The following is a 26,542-nucleotide window of genomic DNA, read 5'->3' as shown; positions in this document are numbered from 1 at the left end:
ATTTTTGTTTGTTTGTTTGTTTGTTGTTGTTGTTTTTGTGGGGCAATGGGGGTTGAGTGACTTGCCCACGGTCACACAGCTAGTAAGTGTCAAGTGTCTGAGGCTGGATTTGAACTCAGGTTCTCCTGAATCCAGGGCTGGTGCTTTATCCACTGCGCCATCTAGCTGCCCCCAAGATATCAATTATTAATAATTATTTCTCACAAAATCAATTAGCCTTTTCAAAGAGATATTTCCTTCAAAGATACAGCAAGAGTGAAGGTAAAACCATGTCCCCCAGCACCTCAGGGTCATACTTTGCCCTATATAACCATAGTCTCTAGGGGAGTGGGCTCAAAACTTGGTTCAGACCCTACATACATCATTGGTCCTATGAAGTTCATTCCTAGATATAACCCCTTTACTGGATGAATCTTTGCACTGCACTGGAGTTTTTTGTTTTGTTTTTGTTTACAAAATAAAATGAACTTGCCAAGTCCTCACAAATTCATCACCCAATTCTTTTTGTAAGGTTTCATTCTAATGTGTTCCTTAGGAGAGTCTGGATGAGAAAGAAGTCTCGTACTGCCTTCATTCCCTCTGTCCTCTCTACAAATCCTCACAGATCACAAACAAAATGCTTGGTCTTCCTGACTCCATATAGACACAATTTTCAATGAGACATTTCTCACCCCCCTTCCAGTTGCCAATGTAAATTGTTCTTCCTAACATTCCATTTGGCTCTTGAGGTTTAAGGTTTCACAAGTTGGCTGTAATACTTACTAGGAGTGTGACTTTTGGAAAGTCTATCACCTTCTTTGAGCCTCATTTTCCCACTTTATGAAGTGCAAATGCTAAATGACTTGTAAAGTGTCCTCCTGCTCAAAATTCTATGACTTTTGTCATTTCAGGGATCAGTGGCATTCAAGGATGTGGCTGTGGACTTCACCCAAGAGGAGTGGTGCCTCCTGGACCCTTCTCAGAAGGCTCTCTATAGGGATGTCATGCTGGAGACATCCCAGCACTTGCTCTCTCTGGGTAAAGACAACTTGTACTTTTACTCAAATCCTCCCCCAGAGATTTTGAAGTGGCCAATGAAGGGTGTGCCTCTTCTCCCTCCCTTTCTACCTGTTATGCAGTGTTTGAAGTATCACCCATGTAACCATTAATAGAGCCCAAAGACTCCTAGTCCATTCCTGTCACTTCATATTCTCACATCAAAAGTCCTCACCTTGTCTAATAGGAAGCTAGGAATTTTGTTATTCTTCGAGCTGTCCCTTCCTAATTCTAAGGATTTTTCAAGTGAAATATGAAATCAGCATTGACTCCACTAAACGTGTTTGTCCAGCTTTTCTGTGAAGATGTACAATGAGAAGAATTCCTGAGGCACCCTTGGGGTGTGTCTTATCCTTAGGAATTTCTTCCTGATATCAGATCTAGCCCATCAAACCTATCTCTTTTTTTTCTATCTTGATACTTCCACAAAATTCCAATGCGTGTGCTAGAAAATATGAAAGGTTCACATCCTTCTAGGAGGGAGAGAGACAACGTACCAGTTTTCCAATTCCAGATTGACTTTGTGACATTTTCTTCCTTCCCTCCCATAGCTCCCAACATCAACATATAGAGCATCCCTAAGGGGGCTGGGTACCATCCTCTGATGCTTCTAAGCATGCCCCTTTTATGAAGAAGACTGAATTGTAAGGTCCCTCTTGAGCTTAACCTTTTAGTGATTTACTTATTTATCACGAGCAGGGTTTCCAGTTTCCAAAGCAGATCTGATTTCACAGTTGCACCGAGAGGAAGCACCATGGAGGTTGGAACAAGAAGTCCAAAGGAAATCCTGTCTAGGTGAGTGAGTGAAACTGGGCACTGTTATCTCAAGACATCATCGCTTGGAATTATTGTGCCAAGAACTAACTCATTCAAAAGGGATTGAGGTTGTCTACTCTGAGCTCTTTCTTCATCCACAAATGCCATTTTCCTAATCTTTCTTCCTTGATGTTTGCCTGCATTCTCAAAGAAAGAGGGTCTACAGTATGACACAGAGTTTTCTCTTTTTCCATTCTTGGTGGTCTCCTTTGTCCCAGAAGTCATTCTTTTGAGTTGCTTCCATTGATTGGGCAAATAATTATTTGCCTACTACATCTAAGATACTGTCTAAAGCCCTAAGATGAACTCAAGGGACAGAGGAGATGTTCACCACCCTTTAGGGTTTGCAAAACACATGGAAAATGTAATATGTAGGGGCAGCTAGGAGGCACAGTGGATAGAGCACCAGCCCTGGAGTCAGGAGGACCAGAGTTCAAATCCGGCCTCAGACACTTAACACTTACTAGCTGTGTGACCCTGGGCAAGTCACTTAACCCCAATTGCCTCACCAAAAAAAAAAAAGGACTATCAAAAAAATAAATAAACAAACAAATAAATAAATAAAAGAAAATGTAATATATAGATATAGAATAACACATGCTATCTTCTGTGACTGGGTCATCTCTCTGGCACACAGAAAATGCTTCACAAACAGATGAAAAACCAATAGAACAGTGGACTTAATCTGATAAAACAGCATTAATTTGGGCTATATCTGAATTTCTAAATTCAGGTGTGACAAATAACCTACACAGCTACATGCAGGGAGAGACGTGTCAATACCACAGTCTATGTAGAAAAAGCTAGTGGAGTCAACAGTGAGACACAGCAGCCAGGAAAGCTGAGGTGAACTTGGACTCATGGGTAGAAACATAGTTATGAAAAGCAAAGTTAGGGTGCTGATAGACCCATTGTACCCTGAAGAGCCCAGACCACACTTGTGGCAGTGTGTTCAGTATGAGGTGTTTATATTATGAAAGATATTGACAAACCCGAGAAAAAGTTCTGCAAGGATGGGTCAGCATGGTGGGTTCTGATCATTGGAAGAATCCCACCCATTTGATGTGATGACAGAGCCATTGAAGTATAACTGTATGGGATAGTATGATCAAATGAATGATTGACTGACTAACTCAATGAATGAATAAAATCTACTTATTAAGCACTTTCTATTATGGAAAATATTGTGCTAGTTTCTAGGGATACCAATAGAAAACCAAGAGTCTCTAATACCATGGAGCCCAAAATTTAATAGGGGAGACAACCCACAAAAATCTCAGGTATACATTACATGGAAATATCTTCGGTATGTGGCATTAAACTTGATGGTAAAGATGTGGGCCAGCTAGATGTCATAATGGATAGAGTACTGACCATGAAGTTGGGAGGACCTGAGTTCAAATCTCACCTCAGACATTTACTTGCTGTGTGACCCTGGGCAAGTCACTTTACCCCAATTGCCTTAAACCTCTGTGTCATCTTCACTTGTCCTGATATCTGTCTTGCCACTGGACCCCGATGGCTCTGGAGGAGAATGTGAAGTTGGTGACCTTGCACAACTCTCCCTCACTTAAATCCAATTCAATGACAGTCATGACATCACCTCCCAATATCATGATCTTCTTCAAGAATGAAGGGCAAACAGCAATATCACATTTACCCTAAAACACCATTTGACAATGTCAGGGAATTTCACGGTGTTCTAGAAGTCTGTTTTCAGGGTCTTCGGTATTTAGGGCTACTGAGAAGTCAGGTGTACCATCTAAAGAAGCAGTTGCTCAAGATGCTGCCTGCATAGGCCTCTGGCGGTTTCTTAGTGGGGGTTTAAGCAAATATATCCACATATAAAGTTAGCAAAGCCCCTTTACAAAAATTAACCCTGAGAGTGACCGAAAAAACCCTCATAAACACATGCAGAAATTGGAATGCTATCCTTCAATGACCGCACACAATAAAAATTCTAATCAGTGATGCGCATTTGGAGAAAAGCTTCATGCTCAAATGCAGAGGGAGCTTGCTGGGCCATGGAAAGAGCTGTGGATAAAAGGGCACAAAATGAGAGCCTGGATTCCTCCTCTAATCTTATACACAGGGTGGTTTGAGTCCTGTCACTGAGGCACAATGCCCACCTTTCCTTAGCTGAAGAGTACAGTCGCTTTTCAGGTGTGAGATAATGGCATCTCATCATTATTATTATTATTATTTTTTTTTTTGGTGAGGCATTTGGGGTTAAGTGACTTGCCCAGGGTCACACAGATAGTAACTGTTAAGTGTCTGAGGCCAGATTTGAACTCAAGTCCTCCTGAATCCAGGGCCGGTGCTCTTTCCACTGTGCCACCTATGAAGAATGTTCTCTTTGACTGACTGATTGAATGAATGGATGAAATGCCATGTTTGTTTGTTTTTTTCTAGTGCTTTTAAATGTACCAAGAACTGGGCTGGGGATCCTAACAGAAGAAGCCGGCCATTGCCTAGTTTCAGGTATCTCATACTGTAGTTGAGGGAAATAGCATAGAGAAGGTTTGGATAGAAAACCCCATCAGAGATGGTGCAAGACTAGATACGTCGGTAGGTCAGATGACAGTTCTTCCAGATCTAGAGGTGACAGTGAGGGAAGAAGGTAAGGACAGGAGGTCTTAGGAAGAAGTGACATTGGGGCAGCTAGGTGGCATAGTGGATAGAACACCAGCCCTGGATTCAGGAGGACCTGAGTTCAAATCCTTCCTCAGACACTTGACACTTACTAGCTGTGTGACCCCGGGCAAGTCACTTAACCCCAATTGCCTCACCCCAAAAAAAAAAAAAGGGAAAAGGAAGCAGTGACATTGCTTCTAGTAAGGCCTAATGGTCCTCCACCTCTTGGGAAGAAATGGAATTGATAACTCTCAAGTGGCCACAGGAGTAGTCATTCAACCTTGAAGATCTGTGGGCATCCTGGGGAGGGTGTACAGGGAAATGCGAGGGGGAGGGCATCACCAGCCTGGTCAGCCTGCATGTGTTTAAGTTCCAGGGTGGGGTGGAAGAAAGGCAAGAGATGAGGAGACTGGAGTGACACGAAGTCTAAATCAGCTTTCTTTCTGTTCTTGTAAGTAAGAGGCTCTCTTTCTATCACTTCTTTCCTTCAGATGGGGAAAGCACACCTCAGAGAGAGGAGCCTTTTCCAAAGCTGACCAGTTCCTATGACTTCTCTTTGAAAGAATCTAAGCACTGTGATACCAAGTTAGAAAAGAGGCAGCGCATCTGGGGGAGACATTCCAGACAATTAAAAACAATCCTCAGGAAAACCCCAGATGAAGAGAGAGATGATGAATATGATAAATTTAAGAGGAATTTTACCCAACAGTCAACCCTTTCTATCCAACCCAGAGTCCCCATAGGAAGGATTCACCATGAATATGATGCAGGTCGAAGGACCTTCAGACAACATTCAGACCCAATTCATTGTAAGAAATTCACCTCAGCGAATGGACGTTCCAAATGTAGCAAATATGGGGGCTGCTTTAAAGAGAAGCTGGAGCTTGTTCAGGGTCCAGAGAAGCATGTGGGAGGGAAAGATTTTCAGAGCGATCACCGTGAGACAGCTTTCACCTTGATCCCAGACTTCATTAGTCATCAGAACAGACCTCCTGGAGAAATGCCTTCTAAATGTCTTAGCTTACACCAGAAAGCTCATATGAGAGAGAAATGTCATGAATGTAATCAATGTGGGCATACCTATTTTCAGAGGGTAGATCTTATTAAACTGCAGAAAATTCGCAGAGCAGAAAAGCCTTGTAATTGCAATAAATTTGGGAAGACCTCCCCCCACGGATTACCCCTTATTACATCTCAGAGGGTTCATTCTGCAGAGAAACCTTACAAATGTAATCATTGTGCAAAAGTTTTCAGAAAGCCCTCTCAACTTGCAGTGCACCAAAGGATTCACACCGGAGAGAAGCCCTATAGATGTCACGAATGTGGGAAGGACTTCAGATGGAGGGCAAACTTCATCATACATGAGAGGATTCATACTGGAAAGAAACCTTACATATGTAGTCAATGTGGAAACGTTTTCCAGAAGCCCTGCAACCTTGCAGAACATCTGAAGATTCATACTGGAGAGAAGCCATATAAATGTGATGAATGTGGGAAAGCTTTCATTCAAAGAGCCAAGCTTATCGTTCATGAGAGGATCCATACTAGAGAGAAACCTTACAAATGTAATCATTGCGGAAAAACTTTCAGACAGTCCTCCCATCTTGCCGTTCATCAGATGATTCATACTGGAGAGAAGCCTTATACATGTAATGAATGTGGAAAGACCTTCAGACAGAGCTCATCCCTGGTGGCCCATCATAGGATTCATTCTGGGGAGAAGCCTTATACCTGTAACGAATGTGGAAAGGCCTTCAGACAGAGATCATCCCTGATGGCCCATCATAGGATTCATTCTGGGGAGAGACCCTTTAAATGTAATGAATGTGAGAAGGCCTTCAGCCAGAAGTCATCCCTGATGGCTCATCACAGGATTCATTCCGGAGAGAATCCCTATACATGTAATGAGTGTGGGAAATCCTTCAGCTGGAGTGCCAACCTTATTGCCCATCAGAGAATTCATACTGGAGAAAAGCCCTATAAATGTCACGAATGTGGGAAGACCTTTACTCGGAAGTCTTTTCTAACTGTACATGAGAGAATTCACACTGGACTGAAACCTTGTGAATCTACATGAAGTGAAAAGACTTGTAGCTGGAGAGAAGGCTTTACGAGATATCAGAAAACTCATGTTGTTCATAAGGTCGTTAAAATGTAATGAATAAAATAAAAATTCTCATGTTTATAATTTTTTCTACACAATAATATTCAGAGAACATAATTCTTCGGCCATTCCACAATGAATTGGCAACCCCTTTATCTAAAGTTCTTGCTACGACAAAAATTGCTACTGTGAATATTTTAATGTATAGTGGACTTTTAAGCTTAGACTGTGAACCAAAAAATTATGAATATTTTCATTTTTTTTCTGGACAATTCCTTTGGGGTTTTTTGGTAATAAAATGGGGGGGGGTGTTATTATGAACTTGATAAAACACCAGCAAATGAGCATTTTCATTTTTAAAAATAGGACTATACATTGAAATACAAATCCCCATTACATACAACTTTTTGTGGCCTCTATACCTTGTTTGGTTAAAAATAAATCTATCTCTTTCCCATAGCTGTGAAAACTATATGCTCTCTTTTTCTAATTTTTTTAATGTTATGATGTTAATGTTAAGAGTATGTATCCATTAAGAATGTATTTTTGTTGAATATGGTATAATAATTTGGTTTCAGCCTAATTTTTGCTATACTGCTTTCTAGTTTTCCAAGAAGTTTTTTTTTCTTTTTTTTTTGTTGGGCAATTGGGGTTAAGTGACTTGCCCAGGGTCACACAGCTAATAAGTGTTAAGTGTCTGAGGCCAGATTTGAACTCAGGTCCTCCTGAATCCAGGGCCAGTGCTCTATCCCCTGAGCCACCTAGCTGCCCCCTCCCAGCATTTTTTAATCGAATAGATAGTAATTTATGTCTAGATTTATTGAACACTGGGTTCTGTTTATATGATTTCTCCATGTCTAGTCTGTTCCACTTATCTACTTCTCTCTTTTATAAAAAAATCAACACCAAATACTTTTGAAGATTGCTGATTTATGGCATCAATTGAGGTCTGGATATGTTATTGCCCCTTCATCCCTACCTTTTTTCATTGTTTCCTTTCATAGTTCAGGTCTTTTGTTTCTGCAAATGAATTTTGTTATTTCGTAAAATGCTTTAAAGTTTCTCTTTGATAGTTTAATTGTTATAAGATTAAATCTAGGGGGCAGCGAGATGGCGCACTTACTAGCTGTGTGACCCTGGGCAAGTCACTTAACCCCAATTGCCTCACTAAAAAAAAAAAAAAGATTAAATCTATAAATTAACCTTGTTGATATTGTTGTTTTTTTTTATATTAGCATGGCCCAACCATTATCACTCCATCTAATGAATTTATTTTTTATTGCTTTGTCCACAGGGGAGGTATGTTGCATATATTTTTGGATTTTAAAAATCTATTTATCAGTTTTCCTGATTTCCTCCTTTTTTCTTTAAAAATATTTGTTATATCAAATGACTCTTGAAGAAGGGGAAGGTATAAAGGGAAAAATTATGCTGTTGTTAAAAATAGCAATAAAATTTATTTTAAAAAAATATAAAAATGTATATAAAATATTTCTCTAAGATGGTTCTAAAGTTGTCCCACTTCTCTTGTTTCCTCCTGAACCTTCTGTTTTGTTTTGAAGTTTTTGTTTTTTGTTTTTTGCCAGGCAATGGGGGTTAAGTGACTCACCCAGAGTCACACAGCTAGTAAGTGTCAAATGTCTAAGGCAGGATTTGAACTCAGGTACTCTTGAATCCAGGGCTGGTGCTTTATCTACTGCACCACCTAGCTGCCCCCTGTTTTGAAGTTTTTAAAAGAAGCTTCATGGATACTCATTTGTTTAAAATTTTTCTTTATCATCATTAAATCCTTCCTCTTCACCAATAAGAATTTCTCCCACTTCCTACAATTATATGAAGGACCTGACTTTATTCTTTTCTGATTTTTAATGATGTGTCCCCTTGTAGTTAGCTTAAATATCCATTTCAAATTTAGAGTCTGGGCAGCTAGGTGGCACAGTGGATAGAGCACTGGCCCTGGATTCAGGAGGACCTGAGTTCAAATCCGGCCTCAGACACTTTACACACTTACTAGCTGTGTGACCTTGGGCAATTCACTTAACCCCAATTGCCTCACCAAAAAAAAAAAAATTTAGAGTCGTATAAGGTATAAGGTAGGGCAGCTAGGTCTTGCAATAGAGCGCCAGGCCTAAAGTCAGAAAGACACATCTTCTTGAATTCGAATCTGGCCTCGGACACTGGCTAGCTGTGTGATACTGGCCAAGTTACTTAACCCTGTTTGTCTCAGTTTTCTCATCTGTAAAATGAGCTAGAGAAGGAAATGGCCAACCACTCCAGTATCTTTGCCAAAAGAAAATCCCAATGGGAGTCACAAAGATTTGGGCATGACTGAAAACAACTGGACAACAACAAAGAATTAAGGTGGGAGTATGAACTAAGGTTCTACCAAATTGCCAATCACCCTTTCTAAGAAAAGAAAAATGATAGTTCACCTAGGCATTCATGGTTTTGAATTTGTCACAATGGGTTTCTATTTTCATTTATTTCTCTTGACTATTCTGTTCCACTGAATTTTATATAAACTGATGCAGGCTGAGATAAGCTGATGCAAGAGAATAGCATTACCACAAAATACATTGAAAAGATCACTAAAAGGAAATCAGGCTGAATAACTGATAAACCAGTAAAGGTACCGGAAGGTGCTGATGAGAAAAGCAGCGCTGAATGCTGGGTACGCTATTAAATGCAGACATGATGTTTTTGCTGAACTGTTTTTATTTGCAACAAGAGAAGATTCAGTCGTTACATTAGGAAGGGGTTTAGTTTTATTTTGTTTTAACAAGAAATGACACGTAAAGCCAAGATCCAATAAACCATGCTTAAAAATAAATGTGAAGAAAGGCAGCAGGAACTGTTGTGATCACAGAACAGCTCATTCAGCACGGCCCTTGAGCTGAATCTTTTTTATTCAATTTTATTTACAGCTTCAAATTCTCTGCCCTCTCCCTTCCCCCACCCATTGAGGAAGCAAGGAAAATAAAATCCACTAGAAATACATATCTAGACATGCAAAACATGCATTAGCCATGTTTTCTCAGAAAGAAAGAAAGGAGGGAAGAGGGAAGGAAGGGAGTGAGGGGGGAAGGGAAGAAGAAAGGAAGGAAGGAAATAGTCTATTCTGCATTCAGTCCATCAGTTCACTTTCTGGAGATGGATGGCATGTTTCATTTTAAGTTTTTCAGAACTGTACTTGGTCATTGTAATGATCAGTTACTAAGACTTTCAAAGTTGATTATCTTGACAATATCACTATGACTATAAGTTATTCTAGTTCTGCTCACTTCACTTTGTATCAGTTCCTACAAGTCTTCCTGATTTTTTTCTGAAACCATCCCCTTCATTTCTTATGGCATAACAGTATTCCATCACATTCATATACCATAACTTGTTCAGCCATTCCCTAGTTGATCTGCACGTCTTCAGTTTTCAATTATTTTTTTGCTACCACAAAAAGCTTTGCTATATTCAAAGAGTATATATAGTAATAGCTTTGGGGATAGAATTCCCAATTGCTTTCTAAAGTGAATGGACTAATTCATAGCTCTACCAACAGTACATTAATGTGCCCTTTCCCCATATCCCTTTTAGCATTTGTCTTTTTCTTCCTTTTTTATCTTTTTGTCATCTTGGCCAATCTGATGGATGTAAGGTGGTACCTCAGAGTTGTTTTTATCTGCATTTCTCTTATAGTGCTTTAGAACATTTTTCATACAGCTATTGATTGTTTTGATTTTTCTCTGAAAACTGCCTATTCTTTTTTTTGGTGAGGCAATCGGGCTTAAGTGACTTGCCCAGGGTCACACAGCTAGTAAGTGTTAAGTGTCTGAGGCCGATTTGAACTCAGGTATTCCTGACTCCAGGGCCGGTGCTCTATCCACTGAGCCACCTAGCTGCCCCCTGACTATTCTTTTTGATTATTTATCAATTGAGGAACACACAACTATTAGAACAGTGAGCAAAGAGATAGTAAGTCTAAGGAACTGATTTGTCCTAGCTGCTTGGATTAAAAAGTTAAGGGGCAATGAGAATTGTTTGTTTTGTTTTGGGGGGTTTTTTTGGTTTGTTTTGGGGGGGCAATGAGGGTTAAGTGACTTGCCCAGGGTCACACAGATAGTAAGTGTCAAGTGTGTGAGGCCAGATTTGAACTCAGGTCCTCCTGAATCCAAGACCGGTGCTTTATCCACTGTGCCACCTGATAACAAGAATTTATAAGATTTATTGAATTTTTGCAAACACCAAGTAATTAAAAGTATTTTCATTTCAAAGCCAAATATACCCAAAGTAAATATTTGATAGTTTTTTTTAACCACCACAACAAAAGTCTAATAAATGATAGTTCCAATTTTATATTACCTGTATTCAGAGACCAGTATAGAGTAATTAAAATTGAATTGTTCTAATGTTTACAAACATGACATCAGTGATTACCATTGACACAAATCGATCATGCTGTAAATAGAAATCTTCCCCAATTGATCAAAACCCAAAGGAAATCCAAATCTTAAATTGCTCAATTTTATTTTTTGCTTCATGATTCCAGCTACTTTTCTACATCAGTAAGAATACCAAAATTGGTGGAAATAAAGCTTAAAGATCAAGATATCAAGATTAAGTTTAGCTGACTGAGGAGAAAACAAACACTTCTCCAAACTGAGTTCACCATTTTTCAGGTAGAAAAATCTCTCTAGTCTCCTATGGCAGCTCGCAATTAGGGTTGCCCAAATTGTTACATGATTTTTCTTATCAATTCAACCAGCTACTGACAGAATAAATCGAAGTACATGTTTTATTACACTCAGTGTGAGGTATACCCAAAGAGCAGTTGATGGGGAATATGTCATCCACGGTTCAGATAGCAGTATTTTTACATTAGATGAAACAAAGGGGGAAAAGATGATTATTCATTGAGCTGATTATGCATAAGAAATCAAATATGCTTGTTAAGGGGCGAGTTCTTGTTAGTAGAGCTAGTTTCACTAAATCAAAGGGAACTTAATTGTCAGGCTAGACAAGGGAAAAGGACATTTCAGACACTCTGAAATACATCTTTTTTTTTTTTTTTAAGCAATTAAACATTCTTGTACCAATTAGAAGAAAAGAGAAGGCACTGGAGAAAATGAGCTGATGCAGGTGGTCTGTCTTTCTTTTTTGTGCGGGGCAACGGGGTTAAATGACTTGCCCAGGGTCTCACAGCTAGTAAGTGTGTCTGAGGTCGGATTTGAACTCAGGTCTTCCTGAATCCAGGGCCAGTGCTTTATCCACTGTGCCACCTAGCTGCCCCTAGGTGGTCTTTCAATTCATGTAAGGGTCATACACAGCAAAATGACCAATACAGAATAAAATGGAGTCAGTTGTGTTCTCACAGAAATTCACTTTCAATACTTTCATCACCAATAAAGAGACAGAACACATCAATTACTTGAGCATGTAATTAAAATATAAAACTTAGAGACTACAAACTAGACATTCTAAAAATCAAATTAGTTGGGGCAGCTAGGTGGCGCAGTGGATAGAGCACCAGCCCTGGAGTCAGGAGGACCTGAGTTCAAATCCGGCCTCAGACACTTAACACTTGCTAGCTATGTGACCCTGGGGAAGTCACTTGAATCCAATTGCCTCACTAAAAAAAAAAATCAAATTAGAGATTGGCAAAATTAGAAACAAAAACTGTTGCATTAATGAAGAAAATGAGATGGGAAAAACAATAACACAGATAAATATTAGCCAGTCATTGCAAAAGGAAAACCACATTGTATATAATTTTAAAATATCAAAAATGAAAAATGAAATATTAAAACAAACAAGGAAATAAAAGACATTAATAGAATCATCGCAATTATATGCCCACACAATCAACAATTTAAGTGAAATGGATAAATATCTACAAAAATATAAAATATATAAATTAACATAAAATGAAAAGGAATTTAAATACTATTCTCCAAAGCACAAGCCATAAATGAACCTGGTGGGGAGGGGAGGGTGGCGTGCAGCAGAGGGAGACCAGGTAACTAGATGAAGTAAAATCTATCAAAATTCCAAGAACAATGAACAATACTACATGTATATTCGAGGCATGTCCATGAGGAGCTGGCCCTCAGAGCATACACAGATAATGGTGAAGCTGCTTCCACGTGTCAGTAATGGGCAGAAAGGTTCACTAAACATTAAAATATAGCAGCATTTTTGTGATAAGTAAAGAACTGCAAATAAAGAGGATGCCAATAATAGGAGAATGGTAGAAGAAATAGTCATCAGAATCCCAAAGCCCTTTTGTATGGGACTCTCTCCTCTTTGGTGGAGATCAGTGTCCGAAACTGTGTGAGGGATTTGGTGAGAGCTGGAGTAAAAGATGTTTCCAACAGTCATGGCATGAGTTTGGTGGGACCAATTCTATACAGAAACAGCTAAAGTTTTGAGCCTGTGACCCCAAGGCTGAGATCATTCGGGGAACAGTTTGCCCTTGAAGTATTGGTGGAGCCAGTCAGCTCAGCTTTCTGATTTCCTCTAGCTCCGTTCAGCAGCACAGGAGCAGGATCAGAGGGAGAAAATGGTGGTGGTAACCCAAGGTTGGGGCTTTACAAGATTTGCTTTGTTGGGAAGACAATGGAACAAGCCATTAGAGAGGAGAGGCTAGATGGTGTCAGGTTGAACTGCCTCACCAAGGGGTCAAGATTGGGAAGGGAGGTGGGGCAGCTAGGTGGCGCAGTGGATAGAGCGCCAGCCCTAGATTCAGGAGGACCTGAGTTCAAATTCGGCATCAGACACTTAACACTTACTAGCTGTGTGACCCTGGGCAAGTCACTTAACCCCAAGTGCCTCACTTAAAAAAAAAAAAAAAAAGAAAGTTGGTGGCTGAGGTCCTTGCCACCTTTGAGAGGCTCTCATTCTGAAACTCAATCAATTGAAAGGGGCTGAATGAATGTTTGCTACCTCAAAGATGTTGAAGATGGAAGGAAAGGAGGCTATTCATAGAAGCTTCTTTGGCTATAGTAGTGAAGTAGAGGGGGAGAGGAGCCCGTCATAAGAGGAATGGCTAAATAACATATAGTCTATAAATAAAATAACATAGTGCTGTGCCCTAAGAAATCACGCATGGAGATTGGGGGGTGGGGTTCAGAGAGATCTGGGAAGATTTGTGTGAACTGAGGTGGAGTGAAGAGAATCTGGCTTCATGGAGGAGGAGTCCAGAACTGCCTGGCAAAGGCCTGGTCATAAGGGAAAGGGAAGAGAGGGTGAGGGGGCCTCAGGGAGCCAGCTGACTTTGGGCTCTGTCCTTTCAGCCTCAGGTTCTCCACCCTGCCCAATAAAGCCTGCTATTAGGTCTTCCCTCCAATTCCATCCTCTCGGTCCCTTGGATCCAAGACCTGCCAGGTTTGGAGGCCCTGCCTACTCTGTCCTGCCACGAAAGTCTTGCTTAGAACAAGGAACTCAGGCCCTGCCTTTTATGTACCTGTGAGGTGAAGGAGAATTGAGCCAGTGCCTAGGAGGCCTGAGTTCACATAAGGAAACCTAGACCCTTGCATCCCTATAGGGGCCTGGAGGAAGGAACTGGGATGCCTACATCATATGAGATAGTCTTGGCCACACACAAAAAAAGATGCATCTCAAACCTTACCTGATTCTCCCAAACTATCTTCCATTGAACTGCTTTCTATATATTTGAATTCATTCACATTTATGCTGTATACCTTTTCTATTTTAAAATGAGTTCTTATTGACGGCTTCTCCAGTATCTCTTCCCTTTTTCTTCCAGAGAGCCATCCAAAATTGCATTTTTAAGACAGGAAGGAAGAGAGAGAGAGAAAGAGAGAGTGAGAGGAAAGAAGGAAGGAAGGAAGGAAGGAAGGAAGGAAGGAAGGAAGGAAGGAAGGAAGGAAGGAAGGAAGGAAGGAAGGAAGGGAAAAATCCCCATAACTGATCAAAAAACCTTTTAAAATATATGCAAGTAACCACATTTATGAACCTTCCCCCTCTGCAAAGGAGTGGGATCAGGGTGTCTTCTCCTTTCCAGTCAGGCTTGTACTTTATAATTTTGCAACATTCGCTTTTGATTGATAATTTTGCCACATACACTTTTGCAACATTGACTTCTGACCCTTGGAGGATGGCCAGTCAATCAGATCTAAATCCTTTTGATTGGATCCTGTTCTAATCCAGAGTTCTTTATTTTCTCTACAAGATTTTCAAGAGATACTTGAGCAAAAGCTTTGCTAAAATGGAGGTAAACTCTATCCCCAGCACTCCTCTCACCAACTACATTAGTAATCCTATTAAAAGAACCGACAGTGGGCAGCTAGGTGGCGCAGTGGATAAAGCACCAGCCCTGGATTCAGTAGTACCCGATTTCAAATCAGGCCTCAGATACTTGACACTAGCTGTGTGACCCCGGGCAAGTCACTTAACCCTCATGCCCTGCAAAAAACAAAACAAAACAAAACAAAACAACAGTTACACAAGAACCATCAACCCTATTAAAAAAAAATCAGCAGTTAACCAAAAACAGTGGTTCTCAAACTTTTTGGTCTCAGGACCCCTTTTTTACAATCTTAAAAATTATGGAAGACCCCAAAAAGCTTTTGTTTATATAGGTTCAATCTGTCAATATTTACTATATCCAAAACAAACTGATAACATTTTAAAATATTTATTAATTCATTTAAATTAATAATAATGAAGACATTACATGTTCACATAACACATTTTAATGAAAAAATAACTATAATTTCCCAAATAAAAAAAATTAGTGAGAAGAGTACCATCATTTTACATATTTTTTGCAAATCTCTGTAGTAAATGCTTCTCTTCTCATTTCTTAACTCCTTACAGTCTGATTTCCACATGTCAATTCACTTTCACATCTCTCCAATATGTCTCCTCTCCTTTGATACTACCACCACCATCATGGAGGAAGCCCTCATCTCCTCATGCCTGGACTATTATAATAGCCTGTTGGTGGGTGTGCCTACCTCAAGTCTCTCCCCACTCCAATTTATCCTCCACTCGGCCAACAAAGTGATTTTCCTGATGCCCAAGTCCAACTGTGTCACACACACCCTACTCCATATACTCCAGTGGCTCCCTATCACCTCCAAGATCACATGCAAAACCCTCTGCTTTTCATAACCTAGACCCACCACCACCCGTCCAGTCTTTTCCACTTTACTCCTTGCCATGCACTTTTCTATCCAATGGCATTGGGTTCCTTTACAATTCTCACACAAGACACCCCATTGCCAGACCCTGGGCATTTTCTCTGGCTGTCCACCATCTCTAAAATGTTCTCCTTCCTCATCCTTACCTCCTGTTTTCTGTGGTTTCTTTCAAGTCTAAAATCCCACCTACTATAGGAAGCCTTTCCCAACCCTTCCTCATTTTAGTGTCTTCTCTTTTCAAATATTTTCTTATTTATCCTGCATATAGCTTGTTTGTACATATTTGTTTGCTTCTGGTCTCCCCTGTTAGATTGTGACCTCCTTAAAAGCAGGGGTTGTCTTTGCCTCTTTTTGTATCCCCAACGCTTAATTGGTGCTTAATAAAAAAGTCATGGGGGCGGCTAGGTGGTGCAGTGGATAGAGGCCCTGGAGTCAGGTGTACCTGAGTTCAAATCTGGCCTCAGACACTTAACACTTACTAGCTGTGTGACCCTGGGCAAGTCACTTAACCCCAATTGCCTCACTAAAAAAAAAAAGTCATTTACTATTTATTGACTGACTTCAATCAGCAAGGGGACCAGGCCAGTCACTGCATAGTTGTCAATCGAAGTTAATCTCAGCAGTGAGAGGGTACCTGGAAAGGCTTCTTCTATAAGGAGAGATCTGAGCTGAGTCTTGAAGGAAGCTGGAGAGACCAAGAGGCAGAGATAAAGAAGAGAATGCTGGATATTGAGTGCAGCCAGCAAGAAAGCAATTTATGATACGGCTTGTGTTGGAGGAACAAGAAGAAGGCCCGTGTCCCGGCATCATTGATTACACGGAGGGGAGTCAAGTGTAAGAAGCTGGAGGGAGGGAGGGAGGGACCCCAGGCTGGGAGGGGCTTTACATGAGAGTGTGCCACTGGAGTTTATTGAGGAGAGGAAGGTGGCATGATCAGTCCTGGCAGGGCCTTAGGAAAAACACTGTCGATCCCTCTTGATGCCGATGTCTTCCCTCTGCTGATCATCTCCTGCCTACTCTACATATAACTTGTTTGTCCGTGGGTTTGGGGCACGTTGTCTCCCCCAGTAGACTGTCAGCTCCTTGAGATCAGACTGTCTTTTACTTTTCTTTGTATCCCCAATGTTTAGCACAGGGTCAGACGTAATACCAGGTGTGTGACGATGAGGGCCCCTAACAAGGTGGTGACTGTGTGTGAGTGAAGAAAAGGGGAGTGTGTGAGAAATGATTTGAAAGTAAGAATGATAAAACAGCATCGGATTGCATACGTGAGGTGACTTTGAGTAAGGGGTCAAGGCTGATACCAAGGTGATGAACCTGAGTAACTGGGAAGACGGTGCTACCTCTGAAAACAGTCATGAAGTTGTATGGAGAGAATAGTTTTGGTGAAAGACAATGAGCTGTGTTTTCGGCATGTTGAGTTTGAGGTTCTCTATAAGACTCCCCTCATGCCAGATATGGAAACTGAAGGTGTGATATTGGAGCTCAGGAGAGAGACTAGAGTCGTGTGTGTGTGTGTGTGTGTGTGTGTGTGTGTGTGTGTGTGTGTGATATGGGAGGGGCTAGTACAGATGCAGAGAGCTGGGTACAGTGGTTATACATGTGGAGACTCTATGACACTTTGTTCTGGGACAGTTACAATGATGTGGAGCACAAAGAATGGGCTTGGAGAGGCCATGGGGCATACAGTGATCTCTACCTGGCTGCTGTCGGCTGAGCACCTGCTGCAAAGGAGGCTCTTTGCTTGGCTGTGGAGTCATCCAAAAAGGCCTGTGCTCCAGCCTCTTACTCTTTCCCTCTTCCTTCCTTTGCTTCTTGGGTGACTCCTTCTGTCACTGTATCCGTCAAGAAGACGCACTGTGAAAGGCAGGACCTGATGACTGTCTCCCCTCCGAGGCTGTGGCCTCGGGAAGCACAGCTTGCTTTCATTTGTTCTTTCCCCCAGTCTAGTGCAGCCTCCTGTGCTGAGAGATTCAAAGGTTTGGGAGAGTCAATCACAGGAATTTGGGAGCTAATGTCCCAAACTACCCAAGCATCAGTGCCCTGAGGAGCAAGGAGTGATCCTTGAGAGGAATCTTTGGGACTCTAGCCCAATAGTAGCAAAGATGAGGAGTTTTCCAGTAGAGATGTTGCCTTTGAACAAGAACTCCATGTTGTTGGTTAGTCATTTTCAGTCATTTCCAACTTTTCGTGGTTTTCTTAGCCAAGATATGGGAGTGGTGTGTCATTTCCTTCTTCAGCATATTTTACAGATGAGGAAACTGAAACTGAGACAAAGTGAAGTGACTTCCCCAGGGTCACATACCTAGTAAGTGTCTGAGGCCAGATTTGAACTCGGGAAGACCCAGCAATCTATCATGGGACCTATGCTATTTAGTGGTGGAGCTAAATTTTTAGTTGATTCCTCTATTACCTCTTTTAAGTCAGTTCTTTGTCCACCCTGAATCTGCTTTTCTGCCCATTTTTTTCAGCTACATGGAATAAGATGCCCCTTCCCAGGTAAGCTCATCACATCTGGTCTCACTGCCAGGCAAGCCTTAACTGACACCACCTCCCTCAGCCTTCCATTGGAGGGGTGGTGGATGGAGAACCAAACTCCCCTCAATGCCTTCCTTTATAGAGGGCAGAAACTGGACTTCTGGGATCACCCAATTCTTCATCTGCTACCCTACCTGAATTTTTCAACTCTACAGAACAAGATGCCCCTACACTGGGAACCCTCTGGTGTTCCCCCCACTTTCTGTGCATCATCTCCACCAATTAGATTGTAAGCTTTTTGAGGGCAAGGACTGTCTTTTTATTAATTATATCCTCAGTGCTTAGCACAGTGCTTGAAATATAGGAGGTCCTTAATAAATGTTCATCAGATTGGATTGCATTGTCCCTAGAATGAGTTTTCTTTATTCTATTTTTATAAAATATTATTCCCACAGGCTCTTTCCCTCCCCTCACCACTTCTGTTTGTCAGTCCTTTCTCTGAGTTTTTTGTTTGTTTGTTTTTTTTGCAGGGCAATGGGGTTTAAGTGACTTGCCCAGGGTCACACAGCTAGTAAGTGTCTGAGGCTAGGTTTGAACTCAGGTCCTCCTGAATCCAAGGCTAGTGCCTTATCCATTGCGCCACCTAGCTGCCCCCCCTTTCTCTGGTTTTAGGATCTCTTTTCCTTTCTTTAATCATCTATGTCTTCTCCTCTCCCTTTTTTTATACTTCTTTTTCATGATCTATATCTTCATTGCATTTTCCCCCTTTCCCTCTCTCACTTAACTGATTAGTTTAACATTCTCTACTCACTTCCCATTTATTTTATTTATTATGATATTTTTATGGGAATTTTCCAAAGAGAAATTTCTTGGCTTGGCCCTTTTCGTTCATTCTTTTACCTTCCTGTCTATTTTGAACTTTTATTCTCTGATTCATGGTCTACATTGCTATTTATTTCTCCTTTAATCTTAGGACTTTCATAGGGTTCAACATTCGAACTACCAGGTACAAATCCCATCTTTTAACCAATTTCTGGTAAATTCTAGGAGTCAGCATCCACCAGCTAACCAGAAGAGAGCAGGACCATCTGCATCCAAATAAGTCTGAGTGACTAGGTGGTGCAGTGAATAAAGTGCTGTGACTAGAGCCAAGAAGACTTGAGTTCAAATCTAGCCTCAGACACTTCCTAGCTGTGTGACTCTGGGCAAGTCACTAACCTCTGTTTGCCTCAGTTTCTTCCTCTGTAACATAAGGATAACAGCATCTACCTTTCAGGGTTGTCATGAGGATCAAATGAGACAATATTTGTAAAGTGCTGCATAAAGGGCCACTATTAACTTGCATTGGTTTTATTTCCCTCCCACTGCCCCACATTGGAGAAAAGAAAAAGAAAACTCTTATGATAAGATACAGAATTAAGGAAAACAAATTCTCACCTTGGCTATATTCAAAAATGTACATCTTATTCTACTCTCATCATTCTATTTTTTTTGAGGGGCAATAGGGGTTAAGTGACTTGTCCAGGGTCACACATCCAGTAAGTGTCAAGTGTCTGAGGTCAGATTTGAACTCAGGTCCTCCTGAATCCGGGGCCAGTGCTTTATCCACTGCGACACCTAGCTGCCCCCTCATTCTACTCTCTCTATCCATCTCCTCTCTGTCCCGAGGTGGGCAGCCTGCTTCACCCCTGCTCCTCTGGAATCTTGGGTAGTCATTGTAATGCTTCAGGCCCTGAAGTTTTTCAGTAGTTTTTCTTTATAACATTGCTATCGTATAGATTATTTTCCTGGTTCTGTTCACACTACTCTGCCTCAGTTCATACAAGTTTTCCCAAGTTTCTCTGAAAGGGTCCCTTTCATCAGTTCTTATGATACAGTAATATCCTGTTAGATTCTATGAAGAGCTAGCATTTATAAAATGCTTTTAAGATCTAGAAAGCACTTTTTAATTATTAACTCATATGGCCTTCACAACATCCTTTAGAAGCAGTTGCTGTTAATATGCCCATTTTACATATGAGGAAACTGAGGCAGACAGAAGTTAAGTGCTTTGCCCTGCCGATCACAACTATTAAATACCTGAGGCCAGCTTTGAACTCAGATCTTTCCAACTTCAGGCCCCATTCTGTCTCTACTGCATTGCCTTGTCATTACCCAAATAATGGGGACCCCTTTGTATTATTTCTTTGATTTCTTTTTTCCTTTTAATACCCCCTTCAGGATTCACCCTCCCTAGGGAACATTCACTGTACTTCTGACTGTTCCCTCCCCATTATTATCCTCCATATTAACCCCCCTCCCTTATCCCCCTATTGAGTCTGATTTGTTTCTACACCAAACTTTTTGTGTGTATATGTGTGTTCAACCTTTCTTTGTCCTGTTAAGAGTGAGGATCTTCTTATGCTCTCTCTCCCTACCCCTTCCTACATGTCTTTACATGCTTCTTTCATGTACCCAATTATGGGAAATAAAAAGTTCCATCTGCTTCTTCCTCCTTTTTGCACCGATAGAAAAAAAAATTACATTCGTACGGATTCATCTGCTGGATGAATTTTCTGTGTCATCGAGTCCTTGATTAGTTCATTAATTAGATTCATAAGGTCTCTTTCCAGTGTGATTTCTCTGATGTTACAACAAGGTTGGCGCTCAGGGTGAAGAACTTCCCACATTCATTACATCAACAGGGTTTCCCTCCAGTATGAATTCTCTGGTGTACAACAAGGTTCAAGGAGGTTCTGAAAGCCTTTCCACATTGATTACATTGGTGAGGCCTCTCTCCAGTATGAATCTTCTTGTGCACAATAAGGGATGAGGTTTGGCTAAAGGCCTTCCCACATTCATTACACTGATAGGGCTTTTTCCCAGTATGACTCCTCTTATGTACACTGAGACTCGAGCTCCGGCTGATGGCCTTCCCACATTGATGACATTGATGGGGCTTCTCTCTGGTATGTCTCTTCTGATGGGCAGTAAGTGTTGAGCGCTGGCTGAAGGCCTTCCCACATTCATTACACTTGTGAGGATTCTCTCCACTATGAATCTTTTGATGCAGAGTAAGGGATGAGCTCTGGGAGAAGGCCTTCCCACATTCATCACACTTAGAAGGTTTCTCTCCATTATGGATCCTTTGATGTACAGCAAGTTTGTAGGGTCTTGGGAAATCCTTCCTACAGTGATTACAAATGAATGATCTCTCTGCATTGTGAATCCTCTTGTGTCCATTAAAGTATGAGATTCGACTGAAAGTCTTCCCACATTCCTTACATTTATAAGGCTTTGTGGCATTTGGAATTTTCTGGTCTTTAGTAAAATCTGGGTTCCCCTCAGATTTATTGGTTGACTGTGGAGTAAAACTATTCTCGGATTTATTACATTCATCATCTTTCTTTTCCCTAGAAGTTTTCCTGAGGATACTACTGAATTTTCTAGAATGACTCTTCAAGTTGCCTTGCTTCTTCTCTAAACTAATTTCACATTCCTTGATTTTTCTCAGATTGAAGTCACAGGAACTACTCAGTTTTGGAGAAGACTTCTGGGGTATAGATATATTCCATCCACCTGAAGCAAACAAAACAAAACACAAAACAAAACAAAAAACCCAGAAATATACCTGCTTACTTCCTTTGGCAGAAACTAGTGATTTATGTCACTTTGGTCTCCTCTATTCTCCCTTTCCTTCCCTCCTCCTGTTTTTTTTGTTTGTTTGTTTCCTTTTTTATTCCTAGCCCTTTAACACTACGCTTTGTACAGAATAATTGTTTAATAAATGTTTTCTCATTTGTTTATTCATTTATTTGATTTTTCCCACTGATACTTCAATAGCTCTGTCCTCACATCAATATGGGGACAATGGGTTGAGCAGAGCCCAGCCATGTATACCTGTCCTATATTTCTCTTATCTTAATCTCTCAATTCCTTTCCTAGAATGCAGTGTCAGAACTGGAAATACTGCTCAGGGGAGGTTACAACACATCTCAACACAATGGTTACATCCATGCAGCCTAAGGTCACCTCACCTTTCTTGCCTGCCATGCCTCACTCTTGACTCATCTTGAGATGTCAGGGCTTTGACATACTCAGCTCTTTTTCACATCAGATGAATAATCTATACCCATTTTCCTCAACCTCTAGATGTGCAGGTGAATTGTTGAACCTAAATGTAAAACTCAATAAATATCCTAACTATATTCCATCTTAGCTATCACATTTGGTCCACTGCTCTGTTGACCTTTTATCTGCCTCTAAAGCACATCTTCAGACTACCATCCACAGGACCTAGTCATACAATGGGGCATGTTCTAGTGACCTCATCCTTCCAACAGAGCAGTCCTCCTCTCCTCTGTGTCTTGGGTCCCTTGCAGGATGCAGGATGTTTTACACCTATTAGGCAATGGAATGTTTGTCTACTCTTCCCTTGAGTATGATTTGAAAAAGTTGAGACTGCTTCTTCTAATGCCCTTTATTTGATTATAATTTTCATTTTGTTCTGGTCAGCAGAGGATGCATTTTATATTTCCACTCTTCCACATCTGTTTAAAAGTTACATAAGGCCTTTGTGCTTCATCAGTTTCTATGAAGGTGCCACACTATGCTGAGAAATAGGAACACTCTATTCCCAATCAGGGGATGTGACTCTGAAGAAAGAATTCTAAGAAAAAGGAGTCAAACCAACTACCTCCCACCAAAGAATGGAGAAAGAGAAAGCTCAGAGTCATTATGAGAATCATTCTTTCTCCAAGAATTCAGGCAGGAAGCAAACAAGAAATCATCAGGAAAAAAAGTGATGTTGAGATAGAGGGACTATAAAAGACTTCACAGCAGGCAGCCCCAGCCCTTTTTTGGTTTTGTTTTGTTGTGTTTGGGTTTGGGGTTTTGGTTTTTTTTTTTTTTTTTTGGTGAGGCAATTGGGATTATGTGACTTGCCCATGGTCACACAGCTAGTGTCAAGTGTCTGAGGTCAGATTTGAACTCAGGTCCTCCTGACTCCAGGGCTGGTTTCTATCCACTGTGCCACCTAGCTGCCCCCCTCCAGCCCTTTTTAAATGACCTTGGAAGATTTGAGGAGAGTGCCCTGCCCAACATTTGTAGATAATGACTTCCTGAAGTAATGCCCTGAAACCTCACCCACCTAGACAGGAGTTCCTTGGGTCTTTGTCTTCCAGCAGCCATGTCACTTCCCCTGGGTCCAGCTTTGAGATCCAATCTGCTTTGGGAACTGGAAGCCCTGATCATGGTAAATAGCAAACCTCAGAATTCACTTATTTTAGGGGAAAAGAATATGCTAGGGAGGATCAGAGAATGGTGCCCAGGAACCTATGGGAATAGCATATGTGATGTTGCTAGGAGCTACAGAAGGGAAATAGGAAAAGTCATGGAGCCAATTTGGAATCACAAAATGAGTTTTTTGTCCATCTCCCTCTGGGAAGGATAGGAGGCTTCTATAGCTTCTGGCATTCTTAGTGGATTTTAAGGGAAGTATCAAGGAAGAATAAAGCCAGATTTTCTCTAGCAAGCCACTAAGCATATATAATATATAATTTTTTTAAAAGAATAGGACTAGCAATATATATATATATATATATATATATATATATATATAAAATTTTTTAAAAGAATAGGACTAGCAGCAGTGGATTGAAAGTTGAGGCCTGATGTCAAAATGAATGCCCTAAGGATGAGACAATTCCTTCAGGGGAAGGGGCTACAGAAGGAGCTGGTGGGTTTCCCACACCTGATGTCCACAAGGAAAAGCTGATTGACCAGTGTCCAGAGATGCTTTTGAGGCGATTATTGTCCAAGTGGGACTTGGGCGCTGAGGTCACATTGAAGTCTGAGATTCTGTAATTCTGATTCATCTTTGGTCTAAAACTCCCTAGACTTGGGAGGAGACCACCTGAAGCAACAAAAGAAACTCCCATTTTCCTATTAGACAAGGCAAGGACCTTTGATGATGTGAGAACAGGGAGCAGTAAGTCTCTTCAACAGGAAGGGACTGGTCACTTTTCATTTTCTTTTCTTTTTTTTTTATTTGGGGAGGCAACTGGGGTTAAGTGACTTGCCCAGGGTCACACAGCTAGTAAGTGTTAAGTGGCAGAGGCTGGATTTGAACTCAGGTACTTCTGAATCCAGGTCCAGTGCTTTATCCACTGCGCCATCTAGCTGCCCCACTTCTCATTTTCAATCATGCACAAATGTCTGACACACTGTGACAATTAGCTGGGGAGGGAGCAAAGGCAGTTCCTTTCAGTAGAAGGTTCCAAATGATTGAGTACTAGTGGGTTCGGAGTGCAAATCATCCTTACCTAGAAAGAGCAGGTTCTGAGAAATCTCCAGCATAACATCCTTGTACAGCTTCTGCTGTGAAGGATCCAGGGAGCACCACTCCTCCCGGCTGAAGAACACAGCAACATCCTTGAATGTCACACATTTCTGAAATGCCAAAGGATTTGGAGGGTTAGACTTTGGCAATGATCTAGTTCCATATGTTTCATCAAGGAAGCGTACCATTTCTTGAGGAAACAAAGCGGTCGCCATCTGTTAAGGGCTAAAATTCTAGCTAAACTGTCTAAACTATTTAATGAGTTGTCACCAATAAATTATAAGCTTTACCAAGAGTTAGACTTTTAAGCATTTATTAAGGAGAATAAGAATTTGGTAAAGAGAGAGAGAAAGGCCTAGATTCCTATCTATTAAAGGGAGAGAACATTTCTAGCTCCGCTCTTCACCAGAGTCCAGAGGAAAGAGCCTGAGACTGAGCGCCAGTCTCTTCCTTCCTCCTCCCACTAGCCCGCGTCACTTCCTGACGCCAAAGAAAAGACTCCTGGTCTTGCCCTCAAAGACCTTCGCTTCATGGGAGGAACTCTTCTACAGTAAGTCTCCAGAAGGTGGCGTCATTCCAATCGTTACACATACAATAACCCATTTGTGCCAAACCCCAGGAAGGCAGGTGACTATGACTTGGCCAAAGAGCCCAGGATGAGTGTCAGAGCCAAGTGAAACCATCATTAGTAAGAGTGAATCAAATGATGAGAAAATAGCATGTGTCAGTAATTGGAAGGGAATTCAGAAATGTGTTATGGTCAAGTACTTGTCCTTGTGGAGTCAGGGACAAAGGTAAGACTTTTATTTGTGATCTTTTAGGCTCTAATGAGCACTCTGTGGAGAAGACAGAGAGGCGATATAAAACAGCTTCTTTATCAAGACCGTCCCAAGTGTTGTATTAAAAAAAAAAACCTTTTCAAGAGAATTATATGAATAGTTTATGAGGACCTAGAAGTTTCCCTGGTATTAAAGAAGAGAGGACAAAGAAAAAGGCTTCATATTGTTTCTTTCCTAAGAGACAGAGCTGAATCTTATCTAACAAGATAAAGTTGGAGATGGTTTTTGAAAATAAATTTTTACTAATTCCTTTTGTCTTATATTGCATAAATTTCCCCCATTCACACCACCTCCAACAGAGCCATCCTTTATGCAAAAACATGTTTTAACTAAAAACATTTTTTTCTTGTTTAGTGGTTATTCTTGACATTGCTCTGGTCGTTGTGTACAGTATTGATGTAGGAGGCAAAAAAAGGGGTTAACAGAAAAACCTAAGACCCAAGCTCTAATTGATATCTGAGCTCCAGGAGGGGCTATAACTTACAGGCCCCAGTTCTAAAAGGGATAATTTAAGATTTGGGCCTTTGTTAATACAAGTCAGGGCCTAGGTTCTTGTTACCCACATTAATCAGCACCCATAACAAGAACATAAAGAGTCAGGTCATAAAGACCTTAACTATAACAATGATACACAGGGGCAGCTAGGTGGTGCAGTGGATAAAGCACCAGCCCTGGATTCAGGAGGATCTGAGTTCAAATCCAGCCTCAGACACTTGACACTGACTAGCTGTGTGACACTGGGCAAGTCACTTAACCCTCATTGCCCCACCAAAAAAAAAAAAAAGAATGATACACAGATGGGGTATAGAAATTCTAACTGATAAATGAAAATATTTTGAAACTAGACATGGGAATGAAAAGGTGACATGTGCAGAAAAGACCAAATTTGTCCCCAGATTCACCTTATGACTGGTAAACCCCCAAAGCACACCTTCACAGTAAAAGGCACCTACCTCTGGGGTTGGCTCAAGCCCCCAGAAACTCCAAATTAGGATAAGCCCACCCCTGTACCTCCCTAAGGAGGAGATTATTATAATGAGACTGATAATCAATTTATCCATACTATAAATATAACTGTCTTTTCTTTCCTTATTCTAGAGACACCTCCATGATACTCTCCCTGTGGTCACTCACAGTATTGCAATAAAACTTGGGAAACTGA

At 41.0% G+C, this 26,542-nt stretch overlaps 1 protein-coding gene across 3 annotated transcripts in view; it reads left to right on the top strand.

Moving 5' to 3' along the window:
* LOC122745627 (zinc finger protein 260-like) overlaps window positions 1–7,061 on the top strand; it is a 30,885-nt gene extending 23,824 nt beyond the window's left edge. For 2 of the 3 annotated variants that reach the window (XM_043991022.1, XM_043991019.1), the window contains 4 exons: window positions 891–1,017; window positions 1,735–1,830; window positions 4,264–4,332; window positions 4,977–7,061. In XM_043991022.1, the coding sequence (XP_043846957.1) occupies window positions 984–1,017; window positions 1,735–1,830; window positions 4,264–4,332; window positions 4,977–6,562 (1,785 nt within the window). In that variant the 5' untranslated portion in view covers window positions 891–983 and the 3' untranslated portion in view covers window positions 6,563–7,061. The remainder of the gene's footprint in view (window positions 1–890; window positions 1,018–1,734; window positions 1,831–4,263; window positions 4,333–4,976) is intronic. The other variant, XM_043991021.1, reaches the window with a different exon arrangement.
* Window positions 7,062–26,542: the final 19,481 nt, after the last annotated feature.

Source organism: Dromiciops gliroides, chromosome 3 (assembly GCF_019393635.1).
Source record: "Dromiciops gliroides isolate mDroGli1 chromosome 3, mDroGli1.pri, whole genome shotgun sequence".
In the NCBI taxonomy this organism is placed as follows: Eukaryota; Metazoa; Chordata; class Mammalia; order Microbiotheria; family Microbiotheriidae; genus Dromiciops; species Dromiciops gliroides.
This window is presented reverse-complemented; position numbering and strand designations above follow the sequence as displayed.